The sequence below is a fragment of the Poecilia reticulata genome, chromosome 13 (genome assembly GCF_904066995.2).
Source record: "Poecilia reticulata chromosome 13, P_reticulata-male-v2, whole genome shotgun sequence".
NCBI lineage: Eukaryota > Metazoa > Chordata > Actinopteri > Cyprinodontiformes > Poeciliidae > Poecilia > Poecilia reticulata.
The window spans coordinates 18,650,047-18,666,740 of NC_088842.1; the positions used below are offsets into that span (position 1 = coordinate 18,650,047).

The window sequence follows — 16,694 nt, forward strand, 5'->3', positions numbered from 1 at the left end:
CTCATGTCTCAAACACACACGCGTTCTGATAAACACACACGCAAAGGGTTCCAGGCAGCCTCTTGCTGAGAATAAAGGAAAAGACACCATTTGTCTTCACGTCACCTCCTGTCCCATTGCCGTCCCCTGCATGTCAAATTGTTTTATTTCTTCAGTTAATCCTTCCACAGGCATGCATCTCACAGTACGGCACAGCCCTCCCATATGACTAATTTAAACATGGTGCACAGGAACAAGAGTCACAGATGAAAGAAGGCAAATCAAAACAGCATTTATTATAACTGCCACATTTATAAAAATGTGGGTAAAATGCATTTGCACAACACATGAACACAATTTAAACCAATTGTGAATTTCATTCGCTTGTCTCTGTCAGTACGTGACTCATGGCAGTAAGAGGACACTTTGTCGGTCTCTCTCTGTAGTGTTCTCCTCTCGGTGTTGTTCCCTGCTGGGGCCGTCCCTAAAAGACCAAACCCACAAATTAAAGGTTGAATGTTAAACACATACAATACTCACATTGTGGCCTATAATCAGTAAATGCATGTGATGCAAATGTTCTAAATATTCCAGGAATTAATCTTGAAGGGGCAGTAATATGAATTTCCTGGCACATTGTGACATTTTATGGAACAATCATGTAACCATGCTACCTTCAGTTTTGGACAACTGAATGGTTGCCATGGCAGATTCAAGGATTTCTCAAACATGCATGAAAGAATCAAGGCAACCCTGAGAGAATAACATTAGAATATGATGTAAAGGTCAAAATAGGGTGTACCAGCTGGAGGTGTAGCTTATGTGGTGCCATAAGAGAGCATTAAGTCACATTTGAAACCAGTAGACTCCTTAGTCATCATCAGACAAATTTGCAGACATTTTAGCAATTGGGAAACTATTAAATGATCACAAGCATTTGGTTTGACGAAAAGTTTGAAAAGGGTTAAATAGGAAATGGGAGAAAAAATAAATTTTGTGAGTAAGAAAGCACTGAATGTATCTGAAACAGAACAGGGACAAGAATTGAACTTTGGTCTCTGTACATGTTAAAAGATTTGGGAAAGCATCTTTGACTGTGTTCATGCAGCCAAGTATAATTTGGAAGTTCTAAAAAAAAAAAAAACAGCAGGCACATCAATGTCATCCACCCCACCCACACACTGATAATACTGTCACTTAAAGAGCTCCTCTGTAGATGTGAGGCAGCAGTGGTGGTGCGTAAGAGATGAAGTTAGTTAAGTACACCACTTGCAGCAACCCCCTTACTCAAATGCCTTTTACGACAGAGTGCTACATGTCTCAAGAATTTGTACAAGTATGTTGATTTTCGCATAATAAAACTTTTGCTTTGTTAATACATTTCTACCCTGAGCTTTTCAAAGATTTGATCCACTTTGCTTGTACAAATTCAATGGTTACAGCGACCTCTCCTGAGCCAGAATACCGTTTGTTTTTGACTCCATGTTGTTCACTGGAGATCTCTTCCCCATTACTGAAGATTGGGATAGCATTAAATGATCTAAAATACAGCTGGTTTTTTATGGAGGAGAGAAAGCATGACTAAGAGTTGACAAAGTGGCCACCTGAATAAGTGAGGATGCCCTAAACATATAGTTTTGCTAGGCAGCAAATTATTTGGTTGAGTACACCTCAGCAACTACAGCGCTGTTTTTCTGCTAATGTTTATCCCCTGTAACAGGATAGATCAATTACCAATGCAGTCACACATGCAACATGTAAACCTGCAATTAGGAGACACCTGTTTTTGTGTGTTTTATTGGTTGCACAGCAATCTCTTTGAATCCAATGGTACATACAAGAATTTCTGGCATTTAGGATTTTCCTGCCAGAAAACAAAGCAGTGTGTCTGCAGTGACATACTGGCAGGCTGTGGGAAACGTCTGATTAAAAAACAAACACTGTAATGAAAGTAGTGGAAACGTCCTCAACCAGTTGCCAAAGAGCCTGAAAACAGACTGGAGAAGATACATTGCTGATCAAGCAACACCACTGATTTCATAAAACATGAATTACTCTGTTCACTTCTAATCTATGAGTGGAATAAACTTAGAGTCCTTTCAGTGCCAGGCTTCTTGAGCAGAAAATACCCTCTCTATACTGAAGTATCTAAAGGGCATAGACCCTTAAAATTATTTTAAAAATACAAGGAAACATGCTGACACACACACTCTCTCACTCCATTTTCACACATATAAACACTGAACAGCACATTAGGACTTAGTACCTAACAGGATGTCAGAGCTAAAGTCGTTGTACTGGCTAATGATCCATTACACATTTCATATATCAGACAGAGAGAGACTGACAAGCACCACAAGGAGGGAGAACCAGGAAGAGTGGAAAGATTTAAGGTTGGAAAAGCAAAAATACAGATACATGTTTAGCCACAAATGGTCAGGGCAGAGACAAAAACTTTCCTTTTCAGATTTAAACACATACCTTCTTAAATGTTCATTTATCTTTTTAGGATGAAACAATTTTTTCATCAATTGTTACAGTTCATGACTAAGATTGTGACAAGGATTTTAGTGCTGTGTTTGAATTTGGCTAAAGTAAAGCATTCCAGAAAAATAGGAATGCTTCAGGGTTGCAAAACTGATTTTGAGGTTTCAATCATGTTTCGATCAGTGTTTAAACATAACACACTGATATTCACTAGTAATCAATGTCAGATAATTTTCAGTCAATGTGGTTTGGTTCTTTCAGGAATCAGAATGGTTGAGGTTAAGGAAGCATAATGTTGTGATGAGAAATCTCTCTGCACTGTCACATGCTGATACACATAATGATTGTAAAAACAAGGACACAGGGATGCATATGCTGCTTATGCAGTAAAAATAACCAGCTGAATTTATGCACCATTTCAAATGTTGACTCTCATCTTCGTTTTCCCCTCCACTGTCTTCTGACTCCAAACTGAAACCTTGGACAGCTTTTTAAAAAACAGATATTAAAGATCACTGAATTTTTACAAGTCAGTTTCGTAATAAGGTAGCATGCTGGCATTTATTTATTTATAGATTTTTTTACGCATGCACTGTGTATTTGCCAGAAGTTGTAGCTCCTGCTCCATAATGTGCAGCATTCGTGCGGTCATGTCGGTGTCCATGTCGGGGTCCTCACAGCCAGTCTGGTCCACACTGCAGATCTCCATAACCACTTGTGGAGCTTGAGAAAGTTGACAACCTGCCAGAGCAAATTTTAAAGACAAACAGGTGGGAAGAAGAGGTGAGGGAAAGAAGAAAGCATGATGAGTTTGACATAATGATGAAACCTTTATTTAAAAATAAATTCATGAAATGTCAAAAAAAAAAAAAAAAACATTGCGTCTTTAAGTTTGAGATAGAAAACGGATGTTTCAATTAAAATGATTCGTTTTTTTATTTTGATTGAACTGCACCTACTTCTTTTCCTCTATAGTGTCATGAGATAACCAACACAATAGTTTGCTAATTAGTCACCCATTATCAACTTGTATTTATAATTTCACAATCTATAAGACAAAATCCAGCCGAAATATGAAAAGAATCTGGACATTTTTAAGTATTGGAAGGCAGAAATGAAAACCTGTATCACCTCGCGATGTTTCTTACTTCATTTAATTTAAACTTGAGAGTTCTGGTCCACATGACTAGCACAAATGTCACACTCAAATATTTCAACTGAAAAAAAATAAATAAATAAAACAGCTAACAATAATACACACAGACAGTACACACAACAATAAAATGATATGGCTATAAAATGTACTTGGTTAGTTTGTTCAAAGCCTATTTTACTCAGAAAAGGCAGCAAAAATATTTAACACTCAGCTCTGACTGGCTGCAGAGCATCTATTATTTCCCAATAAAGGACAGCTACTTAATATTTTCAAGGAAACCGCTTGTTCACCATAATAAGTTAATGCACTGGATCAGTCTTAATCACTGGCATCAGGTGGCTGCGGGCTTCTCAATTAAAACTAAATTGAAAGAAATCTGATTACCCCATTTACTACACTGATTTTAGTCATTCACTGCCTCACGAAAAAACCACACAGGATGGTGGCAGATGCACACATGCTGCAAGAACAACACTCACCTTCTAAACTGTATGAAATCGGATTTTATCTGTTGCATTCCTTCACTTTTCAGCTTGCTTTTTCCTGGCTGAACCAGTCATTGTGTTTGTAAAAGGGATGGTAGTGTTTTGGTTATGACAGAGCATTTGTTAGTCTTCCTGGTCAACATGCTGACAACTGAAACATTATAAATATTTACAGCTTTGTGGTTAATGATTTTGAATCTTTGAAAAAGTTAAGTACATGTACAGTAAAATCTTAATTTACTCCTGGATAGTGACCAATGCTTCCCTACTAATTCAAATTCTCTTGGGTTGAGAGCTCTAGTTTATCATTAAAGAAAAACATCTCTGGACAAACAAGGCAGCACTGAGAGGTTCATGCCGTTTGATTTCTCCAACACATTTAATGCAACTCAGCCTGATGTACTTTGTGAAAAACTCCAGAAGACACAGGTGGAAAGCAATGGGTGCGCCAACTGCATTTTTCTGCCTGTTGGTCGATTACCTTTAAAAAAGCCTGACCTGCCTGTTCAGATTTTGGTTGATACCAATTATTTTTGTCTGAAATGGCGCTAAATATAGCAAAAATGTTGCTGAGGTGGAAGCAGTAGGGGTCACTATTGTTAACTGCAACTGTGCAGACATGACCTGGTGGGCCGGACTGCCAGTCAAACCTCTCTCACAGGAGCAGACCTGTCAAGTCTCCCGTTTTGACCGGGAAACAACCATTTTTTGTTTGTTTTTTACCCCCTTTTCCGCCATACTCCTGTATTAGTATTTTCCTGAAAATATCCCCACCCTCCGCTCTTATGTTAGTTCCCTCCCCCCACACACACACCACAACTTTTCCCATATACTAGAATCCAAAACTCTCTTGTGCCAGAATACTGTTTGTTTTTGACTCCATGTTGTTTACTGGAGATTTCTTCCCCATTACTGAAGATTGGGATAACTTTAAATTATCTAAAATACAGCAATGATTTTTATGGAGGAGAGAAAGTGTAGTGAAAGTGGTTGAGAAAAACCTTGGTGTTCATCTAGGCTGAACAGGAAATACAACAGCGAAGCAGTTTACAAGGACGGACAGAGTGTAAACCGCAAGATGCTGGATATCTTCTATAAGTCTGTTGTGGAGAGTGTAATATTTTCTGCCATTATCTGCTGGGGGTAGAAGCAAAGCCAGGGACTTAAAAAGGCTAAACAATCTGGGAAAGAAGGCTGGTTCTGTTATAGGAATGACTCTGGAACCTTTGGAGATGACAATGCAACGAAGAAATCTTCAGAAAATCAAGAAAATTATGAACAATCCTGAGCATCCTCTTTATGAGACTACACTGCAACAACAGAGTTTTTAGTCAGAGGCTTCTTCAGAACTGCTGTAATACACACTGCTGCAGGAAATCTTTCTGCCCTAAGCCATCAGCATCTACAACAACTCTTTGAAGAACCTAGACTAATATTTAATTTCCCTGTGGGATTAAGTCAAGGTTCTTCAAAGAGTCAAAACGTAGTCTTTACCTTTTTTTTCTTGAGCACGTGGGCATGGGAGTTTTTGTGGTCCATATCAATGAAGGAATAAACAACAGATATTATATTTAATGATCTACAACGATGAGTAATAGTATCTACTCATGCATAGCAAGTTCAAAGGAGCAAAACTGCAGCGGCTTGAAATCATGCAGTAGGAATAGGTAAAAACAGATTTTTTTCTAAATGATTGGATGGAAAAAAAGAGTGCATATGTTCCAAAAATGCCTTATTAACAACTTATACTATAGCTGTTGAGAGAGCTTTCCTTTAAGAGAAGATCTGGTATGATTTGCAAATAGTGTTTTTTCTGATCACTCAAGAGTCTCAGCTCTTGTTTTGGAAGATGTGCCGTTGATTGACGGATGCAATGACGAACGTAAGAATGTGGCAAAAGGAATTCTTTGAAAATACCTACAGAAGGAGTGAGTGTTAGACAGAGATAAGGGGAGGCGTAGTGGAAGAAAGGCAAAGGTAAAAGGAATGTAGCTCTGGCTACAAAGAAAGAGTGAGAGATACAAAAATGATCACAACAGTTAGTGGAATGAGTGGTGTCTCATCCCACTCCACTGCGAGCCACATCAAATTGAATCAGATTGAACATCCATCCCCACCTGCTCACTGTAAATTACATTGAGGCCCCCACTGAGAAGCTATGATGGTGTGGCTGAGCATGTGTATGTCTGTAGCACACTGATTCCTCATGCTGCTTGCTGTCTAACCAGTTTCAGCTCTCGTGTTAAAGATTTCACTCTTTCAATCTTCCATTGTCTCCTCACCCCACCTTCTCTCCTCCCTCTCTGCTGTTGTTCCCGTCTTCAGGCTGCCTTAGAACCTCCACTTAAAGCATCACTGCCGCCTGCACTGTCAGAGTAAATGGCACGGGAGGAAAGATGCACAAAATGAAGAGCTGAAAACACGTCTGAACATAAGATACTTCTGGACTAAATTCATTTCAATTTAGAATAAATGTTCAGTTTCCTGCTGCTGATAAGAGTGTCACACCCACAAACTAGAATGAATTTTATTTGGATTCGGTTTGATAAATAACCTCAAAATAGTGGATACTTTTTAAGTGGAGAGAGAAGCTGCATTGCATTTGCCTTCAGCACTTATTTAACCACCCATGAAATAAAATCCAGTGGAACCACTTGCATTCAGAAATCACCTAATTAGTACAAAAAATGTCAAGCTGTATGCAATTTAACCTCTAACCTTAGAAGTTTGTTAGATAACATTAGTGAAGGGAAAGATCTAAAAGTCACGCAATCTACAAATCTGACCTTTTTAACAAGTCATATTTGCAATATGACAGACTTTCTGTGAATATTGCAAGGTAGTGCAAGTCTGAACCAAGTTTATTTTGTACTGAAAACATCCTTGGCAAATAAAGTCAATGCAATAATTATACCCTCCTAACAGTATAGTTCTACATATCTATACCTTTGAGTCATATTCTAATGCAATCTTTTGTTTTGGTCATAAACCTACAGTTTAGTATAACATCGGTGTCAACTACACTCAAAAAAATAAGAGACTCAAAAAATGGTAAAACAAAAACTACAAACATCTACGAGTTCCCCAATTGAAAATAGTTTCAAGAAATGTTTAAAACAATCATTCATGGCACACGTGATTATTAGTAGAGATGTTTTTTGTGTGAGTCTTCTATATATTAAAAAAAAAACAAAAAACATTGCACTTAGTCACTGTATACCTATGCTTAGTTTTGTTAGAGTAAATGAAGGATCTTGAAAAACATGTTAAGGGCTTCTGTTAAATTGACAATTTTATCAAATAACATTGAGTGTTTGACAGATCCAACATAATGGCAAAGTATTCTGATATATCTAGCTTGGGTGATTTTATACATATTAAGTTTATTGACAAAAGACTGAAAACATAAGAGTGAAGAGAAGCAATTTGATGAATTTTGCTCCTAAGGTTTTTTTGGCCAGTAAATCTGCACTGGTGTATGGGGATTAACTCTTGATGACTGTTGTGTAGAATATAATTGAAACTGAAAGAAATCCTGTTTTTTAGTAGTTTTTCTCTTTCTGTTTTAATATTAACTATAAACAGTGATCAAAGAGAATGCAGTCAATTGCAAAGTTAAAATTAAAAAATTTAATGAACTAAATCACAAAAACCTCTTTCACACCATACGTTAGCTCTTTCAATAACCTACTGGCTTTATTGAAATGATTTTATCATTAGCTCAGTGAAATGTTAATGAGAGTACAGCAGCTGAATTCACTTCTCTATTAAGCCTAAATTAGAAGCACAGAATGGAGGCTTTCTAAGGGAAGCCTCGCCGACTCGAAACGATTCTTCTAGAACATGACTATGGTTACCTTGTAGGAAATATGCAATTTTATCATCACTCAAATTATTTTGCAGGTAGAAAGATTATAGAGATTTTAAAATACATCCGTTGAAATTTATGACGTTTATTTCCAACTGTTAGAATATAATACAAAGTATTTAACGACAACAAACCTGTAAAATCTGAATCAATCAAAGAAACTTCCCTGTTAAAATGTCAGTGTTTTGAAATATAAAAATTAGAGAATGACAATTTAAAAATGTATAATTATCCTGCACAGTTTAGCTGAAATGTGATAATGGAGTAAAAATAGAAATTGAAAAGGTGCAATAACACAGTATGAACAAGTGTGTATTGTTTGTTCAAGCACGTTTTGACTTTTTTTCAGGTTTTAGTCATCTTTGGTAGGAGTCTGACAGCAGGGAGAGCAGCCATCTGTCCTTCAAGTTTATCTAATCAGGTCAAATTTCATAACTGATCAATTTAGGAAAAATTCAGTTTTAGTCCCTTTTGTCTTACATTTTCTCAGATTGTTGCTGATTGCATTTAAACAACAATGTTGAATTTTTGCTACCTGATTTCTTGATCAATTAAAAACTATCACTTTTTAATTTGTGCTTGCCTCTGCAAACTATGACGTCAACTTAAGAGTGAAAATGAGCAGTGTCAGGGAAACTGATAAGAAAGTTTAATTTTATTTCAGGTTAATCAGATTCAGTATAATTGATGATAAGTGCGGTCTCAAGATAACTGTATATATCAGAAGATACTTTAAAAAAGCAAATCTTTAAATATCTGCACACGTGTGGGCTCAACACATAAGGAGCGGCATATGGCAGCGAAAGCCCCCACAGGTGAATCCAATGCGGGACGTGACGGCAACAAAAGTTGAACATTTTTCAACTTGCTTGTGTCGTGTTGTTAGCTTGCATATATGGTCCATGTGCACATCTACATGTATGAGCTCAAAATTGTACATGCACCAATTTCATGGGTCGCTTAGCTGGAGGAAAGCAAGCACTTTTCACCTTATCGCACAGAAAATGAAGGGAGAAGAGAGGAACATCACCTGCCACGTGTTGAGCCCATTATGCAGCTTAACTATTGCAGCTTTTGTATTCAACAAAAATTTTGTCAATTTTTCTGTTACATTCAGTATCTTCACGTAGCTCCGATTTGCAACAAATATAATCTCAAGGCACTTTAGAAAAAAAAAGACGGTATATTCAGTCACTTTTTAGAGCCACAGTAGTTTCATACAGCTGGATAGAATATATCAGTGTTTAATAAGGACAGACCTGATTCGCACGTGATAAAATACTTTGTTGGATTAATGCCCAGACATGCATATGTTTTCAAGCAGTACTTGCAGCATAACCATGGCATGTGTGCCATTTTGTGTCCGACAGTGATAAGGTATAATCTGTTTAAAAAATTTCCATGGTTACTGTCATGAACATTTGGCTATAAGAGGAATCTGGTGGATTAATTGTGTACAAAATTGAATTTGGTGTAAAGGAACACAGAGCAGTAACAGGTGGCACCCAGCTTCCTTAAACTGTTCAAGGACACGCATGAAAATACACAGAAGAGTGTTAGAAGAATGTGTGCAGATGTTTACCAGATGTTCTGAGTTCATTTGCTGACATTTCTTCTCTCTGGGTTGAATGAATTTGAATTCCCGTTGGCTCTGCATATCTGTCCTTCATCACTTCACCAAGCAGGTATTCCTCAGAGTGACGTCCAAGGCTGCTGTGTGAACGATGCACTGAAGTTACAAAAATGAAGAGAAAAAGTAAGAAAGAGGCAAAGACAAATCCGACCAAGACAAATATGAACCTTATAATGCAAATGACAGATCAGCTAACAAATATCTCGAAAGACTCAATGTTAATTATTCAGACTGAAATATGCAGCTTTGAATAACATAACATTTAGATCTTTTAGTTCTTGTTGTGTAACATGCATTCACCTTTTTGATGATTAATATAATCAAACTTATTGTTAAGAACTTACAACTGTAACAGGTTTTTTTTGCCACTTTTAAGTCATATGGTTAATGTTTATACCTTTATCTTTAACAAGCATAAACATCTTCATCTACACAAATCTACAACCTCAGTTAGCATTTTTTCTCCTCAGATACAGTCTACCGAACTTACTACAATCTCTTTTATAGTCAGGTTTTATAGTAAAATGTATCAAATCTGAGGCATTGGTCCACCTGTTTCTGTAATGAGATATACTCATTTTGATTGCTATAGCTTTGACAAGATTAAAAATAATTAAATGACAAATATCTGACAAGTTTATGGTATGTTTTGTTTTAGTTGCATTTCAGAATATTATTAGCAATGCCTTTACTTTGCCATACAGCTGAAAAAGTCAACAACAACACATAAATGGCATATAAAAAAAATTAATAAAAGCCCAGGAGTGAGTCTCGCAATGCTTTGGGGATACTAATTATCCCAAAGTTAAAACAAAATAATTTTAACGAAAAGGTTATGTTTTCAGATCATAATATTTAAGGTTTCCTTTATCAGTCAATATGATAATTGCAGTATAGTTACTTGCTGGGGTTGACAACAAATCAATAAAACAAGGCTTTAGGGTAAAGTAGTTGAACCACTAAAAGAAGCAAAGCTCCCCTATGATTTCTACAATATTAGGCACTCATTCAGGCTGACAGAGCATCGACCAACTAAAAACAACAAACAGGAGTAACAAACGTCAATTATCAAAGCCCGCACAGCATCTTTTCTATGCACCAATAGTTTCCAGTTTTACTATAATAGATCAGGATATTGTCAATAATTACATAGAAACATTCAGGTGAATTTAGTTATTTGTTTATTATATTTCAGCATTCAGCAGTATTAGGACCAAGGCAGTAATGCTCAACAAGACTTTTCAGCCAATCACGATAGCTGCAAAGCAATTACTGCTTTTCCTTCTTTCTCTCCAGTGGTCAGCCAATTAATTAATGTTATTGACTGCACCGAGAAGCTTCTAACTAGTCTAAATCAGCAAAATATAAGAAGACAGTCATTTCTGGTCAGCTAAGGGTTTTTTTTTTTGTACATCTAGCAGTTTTTCTGTACCTGTACATACCTTGCTGGCAATTTTTTCATCTCATGTTTTAGTATTTAGCATATTTTAATGTGAAGAAAGTGTATATGGTCTTATAGATATTTTTACTTACTTCTATTTCCTTTATTTTTTTCTGTGCTATGTTTCTGTCTCCCTCTAGTTCTTGTTTACTTGATCCAGATGCAACAAGAAACTGCATACTGACAACGTTGTGTCCAAACCAATGACAGCCCAGAGCACAAAGGAAGAAGGAATGTAGAAAAGGTAGAGGTGGAGACATGAGATGTGTTAAATCTCAGTAAATAAAAAGAAATAAAGAAAACAGATGGAGGGCTATAAAGACTCGTAAAGTGTTGTCAGGGTGATACTGCTCTCCTGTTACTTTTCTGTTCCATTATCTTTGGAGCTTTAACAATGGTGGCAGAGACAGTATAAGATTTGATCAGTAGTTGGCTGCACTGTGCAAGAAGGGTAGCAGTTCCCCTATAGAAAGTCTTCTTAAAAAAATACTTATTTATTTCATACAACTAAGTTGTCATTCGTCATTTCTGGACAAGGGAATTCGCCCAAACAAGCAAACAAACATCTATTTCAGTCTCAGAATTAAAATAATACAAACATATTTAAATATATTTTTTAAATTGACAGATTCATACAAAAGAGGAAACATTTAATACAAAACCATTTGGCTGGATAAATTATTACGTGTGATTCAGTCCTCATGTAATACGTTCAGGTGTCATGCTACGCACAAATCGACTAAACGTAATTTTTAAGGAGTGAGTGACTTTCTGAATATAACTAAATGTTAAATACATGGTAAATGGCCTGAAATTGTATAGCACTTTATGAAGTCCAGAGGACCCCAAAGCGCTTCACACTACTTTCAGTCATTTACCATTCATGTACTGATGGTGGCAAGCTACCAGATGGTAGCCATAGCTGCCCTGGGGTACATTGACAGAGGCGAGGCTGTCATGGACCGGCTCCACCAGGCCCTCCACCGATGGAGGCAAATGGAGCGGCAACCAACTGACTGGGGGACAAACTCTGACCCCTGTTGCCACCATTGTCCAAACAATATATCACTAATACAAGAAGTCTGGCCTTAATGAGGCAAAGCAAGGTTTACCAAACAAATAAACAATGATCCAGCTGCAAAATTACCTGCTATGTAGATAAAACCAAATTGGACTCTAAAAAGAAACACCAGAAGAGAAAAAATAAACTGAGGTTAAATTAAGTAAAATTACATTGAGGAATTAATAAACATAGGCTCTTCCCAATATATGAGAAAATTAAATTCCAAAAGTGAGACTTGTATATTGGTCAGTTATATTAGTTTGACCATTGACCGTCAAGTTAATATAACTGGCCAATGGTAGAGTGTGTTATCTGAAGGACTCCAAACTCACTATGTTCAGACAGAAGCGAGACTGCCGTACACCACCAGAAGGAAAGGCACGTGAAGTGTGTTGGCTGAGGACACAACGACTGAGACAGACGGAGTAGGGGTTTGATTCGGCAACCCACAGAACAAACTCCTAGTGTTGCAGTACATTAGAGCAGTCCTGGTCTCGAGACCATATTTTTAATGTGTGATGTGCGACTGCAAATATATGATAGAAGTATCTGTTGCAATTTGAGAATAAGGGGTGAAGGTCAAAGTATATCCACTTCCAAAAACAAGACTAGAGCACTGCTACAGCTTTAAATGTCTAGACACACTCTTCTCAGGTTGTTTGTCAGTCTGTCTGTTTACATAGTGCAATGCCATGAATGCAAAATCCAATAAATACCCGCAGGATATTTATTAAGCATGGTAAAAAATGTCCACTTGAACTAAAATGCACAAAGGCAATACCTTTGTGCATTTTAGTTCAAGTGGACTAAAAGGTTATCAGAGGTCATGATAACCTTGCAAAACAGATTTTGTCCACGGCTCACAAATGCAACAGAATGTCACCAAAATATCTATCTAAAAGTTCCACTTTAGCATTCAACAGAATAATCTAGAAAAAGAAGATGAAGAGATAAGAAATCAATTGTAAGAATGCAAAATAGATGTTTGTTTGTTTGTTTGTCTTAATGGCTAACAGACTAGATGACCAAGACGTAACAGTTGTGTTTTAGCAATTTTGTTAGCACAAGCTTTTTTGCTATGGATTTAAAAAAACTAAAAAGAAAAGAAAAAACAAGACGATGAATAGATAAACTGTGCCTAGAAAAAAATTATTTATAGATTGTTTTTGATCCAAATTAATAACAGCATTATTATTATTATCTACTTCCCAACTAAAAGAGAAACAAGAGTGAGAAGATGTGTCATATATATGAGTTGTTTTGATAGAATGCAGATATTCAGTGTAAATGGGGGGACAGAAGTGATGGTTAAACCACAGGACCTATGTCTAGGTCTGTGTGTGCCTGTTTCACCAAGAACTGAAGAACTAAACACGGGTAAAAAAAAAAAAAAAAGCACACTGACTCAGAAGCATTGGCATACACACATTCACATACATAATAAAAAGCACATCTGAGAAAACCTCCCTTTGGACCAGCAAGAAGTAAATTGTCTGTTGCTCCCCCACCCATCGCTCTTGTTTCGCCAAGCAGCCAGAACTCCTTTGGGTTTAAAACTCATTTTCATCTCTCTTGTAAGCTCCACAAATTTTACATATTTGTTGAAAACCCCATTATGAGGCCTTTGTGATATGAATAATGCTTGCAAATTGGAAAGTATCTTCAAGCAAAAGTTGGACACGGAGGTAATCTTTACAATCTAATCTCCTGAAGTACAAAAACAGCAGTGACACTTCCTGATGCAGCTCACAAAAAAAAAACATGATCCAGATTGATGAAACCCTCTGAAAGTGATGCATTAATATTCAAAAACAACCCTTATGCATATCAAAACACTTTCCCCTTTTTAACCAACCTGTTGGGTCTGAGGCACGCACTGAAAATTGGCATGTGTGAAGTCTGTCACAGTGTGTCTGCTCTGGTGAGTCTGGGTGACCGGTATCCGTGTCCAAACCTAAAGGCAAAGACCCATCCAGATCACAGAACTGCTCTGATCCAAACCCAGCAGTCTGGTTTTGCATCACCTAAGGGGATATGAAAACAGATGGGAAGACAGAGGAGAATGAGGGACAGAAATAGATTCAAACATTTCATGTTAGAATGAGAAAGGGAGATGGCACACAAAGAAGGAGAGCAAGACGAGACAAAAAAACAAAAAAGTAAAAATATATATTGGAGCTGGATGACACAACAATAATGAAACAAAACATGAAAATATAGCACATAAACCAGCAGAGTATGGGCTAAAGTAAAATCTACCATCATTGTAACTTTTATGAACCCAAGTAACTGTGAATTTGTATATTTTCAATGTCGAGCATGTAAATACATATTAATAAGACAAAGTCTTTTAATGAAGATTATTCCCCGCTCTCCCCGTTTCCTTTGTTTCCACTTGATGAATTGATTTTTAATTAACCCCTGGAGCTGGCAAGAACATCTCACAATTGTGTGGTGTGTTTGCCGTTCCTCCCATGCAAGTGTCCTCCTGTGAGATAGGAGTAAAGTGAGCAAGCTCTGTTTAGTTAAGATTAGATCTGATACATTAGCATGCTAGCCTTGCATGACACTGCAGATGGGCTGGGAGAATGTAGGGAGAAAGGCAAGTGGGAATAGCAATGCTCAGAGCAAGAAAGGAGCAGGGATGAGGAAAGAAAGGAGGAAGTCAGGCTAAAAGATAAACAATGAAATGGCAAGAGACCAAACAGTGATACTGAACAACCTGGAAGGAATGATATTTCTTAATGCAGGATATGTTCTAATAATGACTAGCTGCCTTATATACAGTGTAAACGTAAGAAAAAAAAATGCAGAAATGGAAGAAGAAACCTAAAAAAAATGAACAAAAAGATTGATAAAGAGACATGAAGGGGAGTGAGAGTAAAAGGAATTAACAGGAAAAGAGAGCAGAAAAAGTCTTGTGCAAAGAGAGAGAAAATTAGAAAAAGAAAATACTATCTAATCATTCCAGGAGCAGTTTGATTTAGGTCCAGAGAGTCCAGATAACCACCATCTTTACAATCATGAACATCATTTTATTCAAGCTTTTTAATAAAGCGTTGGCTGCTCCTCTTTTTTTTCTTTTCATTCCTTTGCCACGGTACGAGGGATTCATGTCATTAAATGTTAGATTACTCATTTGAGACCATTCAGATAGGTCTTCTTTTAATCCACTCTGCTTCTGCTTTCTTTTATCAATGAATTTCACTTTTAATACCACAGCATTATATATCTCTAAGTTATAGATAAATTATGTAGTCTAATTACATTGTCTAATAGAAAAGGGTAGCAGCTATAAAAACTAACTAGTTAGCTATGTGTCACTGAAGTTCCTTTACTTTAGTCAGTGAATATATCAAACATTATAAACGTCTAAAACTTATATCTTCTGTGACAAAAGGATACGAATATTTAAGTCGCATTTATACCCATGACGTCAACTAATCACAACAAACGAAACCAATGACATTCTTAAAAACACAACTCCAACAGCAAGTGACCTAAGCCATTGCATGCCTTTCCTTTCTCTTTCTACTCAGTTTACCATCGTTTTCTAATAAAGGCCACAAAACTTTTCATTCTGCATCACAGTGTGTCAATACCAATTTGTGTCATACTGGATTTGGCAAAAGCACTGCCGCCTTAATTCTGAATTGTGCTGTGAATATTACCAAGGCTTATTCGCATTTCACTGTTGTATGTTACTTTTACAGTTTCACCTTTAACAACTGCTGCTGACAAACAGCACCACATTTTTTTAGAGCATTTTGCAAATTATGCTTTATGCATTAAGTGCATAATGGACCGGCTCGTCAATTAGCCCTTGATACCAGAGGATGATAACTGTAGCTTACAACAATAGCAGCAACGAGGTCACAAAGCAAAGAGGTAAGAAATTCATAATAACAGTGATAACATTTAACACTGTGGCATGTGTTTAGAAATGTGTGTATAGAAAGAAATGGTCTGTACTGACTGCTTGGCTTTGATGGTCAGCTAATTTCACAGATTTCTAAAACAATTTTGCTTCCAGTTTGGATTTTTTGAGATTGAAACCGATGCAAGTCACGTACAATTGGTAGAAGTCATATGCGACTGTGGCAATCACTAACGCTTTACAGGATGGGAGCTGATGTTGATCTAACTCCTAGTCCTGATAAAAACAGAGCATTCCTCCTGTCGATTCCAGAGGTGGGTAGTAAATATCTACACTTACTTGAATAACATTTTGGAAAAAACATAGCTTTAGGAGTAGCTTACGCATCATACTTTTTATGTTTTTTTGAGTGGCATTTCTATAAAGTATCACTACTCTTACTGTAACAAAATTTCTACATGCTTTACCCACTGTGAGTAATTTCACTAGATGAACAACAAACATGTTTTAACCAAAAATGCCCAAGACACAGGCACATGCCTACACTCTAAAGTTTCCATTTACTGAGACATTTGATTGTAAAAAAACAAAAAAATATAGTGCACCACAGTGACACTGGTAACATACATATTCATAACTTTCTGTTTAATAAGTTTTAGAGTGAACTTAGATTCTTCTGCCTTAATTTGTTATTTTGTAATTATG

General features: G+C 36.7%; 1 protein-coding gene across 5 annotated transcripts in view; it reads right to left on the minus strand.

The window, feature by feature from the left end:
* Positions 1 to 246: 246 nt before the first annotated feature.
* zbbx (zinc finger, B-box domain containing) overlaps positions 247 to 16,694 on the minus strand; it is a 52,934-nt gene continuing 36,486 nt past the window's right edge. For 3 of the 5 annotated variants that reach the window (XM_008425336.3, XM_008425337.3, XM_008425335.3), the window contains exons 15-19: positions 13,968 to 14,136; positions 9,558 to 9,704; positions 3,052 to 3,207; positions 2,881 to 2,953; positions 247 to 463 (exon numbers count right to left, since the gene is read on the minus strand). In XM_008425336.3, the coding sequence (XP_008423558.2) occupies positions 385 to 463; positions 2,881 to 2,953; positions 3,052 to 3,207; positions 9,558 to 9,704; positions 13,968 to 14,136 (624 nt within the window). In that variant the 3' untranslated portion in view covers positions 247 to 384. Of the gene's footprint in view, positions 464 to 2,880; positions 2,954 to 3,051; positions 3,208 to 6,394; positions 6,475 to 9,557; positions 9,705 to 13,967; positions 14,137 to 16,694 lie in introns of those variants that run through there. The other 2 variants (XR_014090548.1, XM_008425339.3) reach the window with 2 other exon arrangements.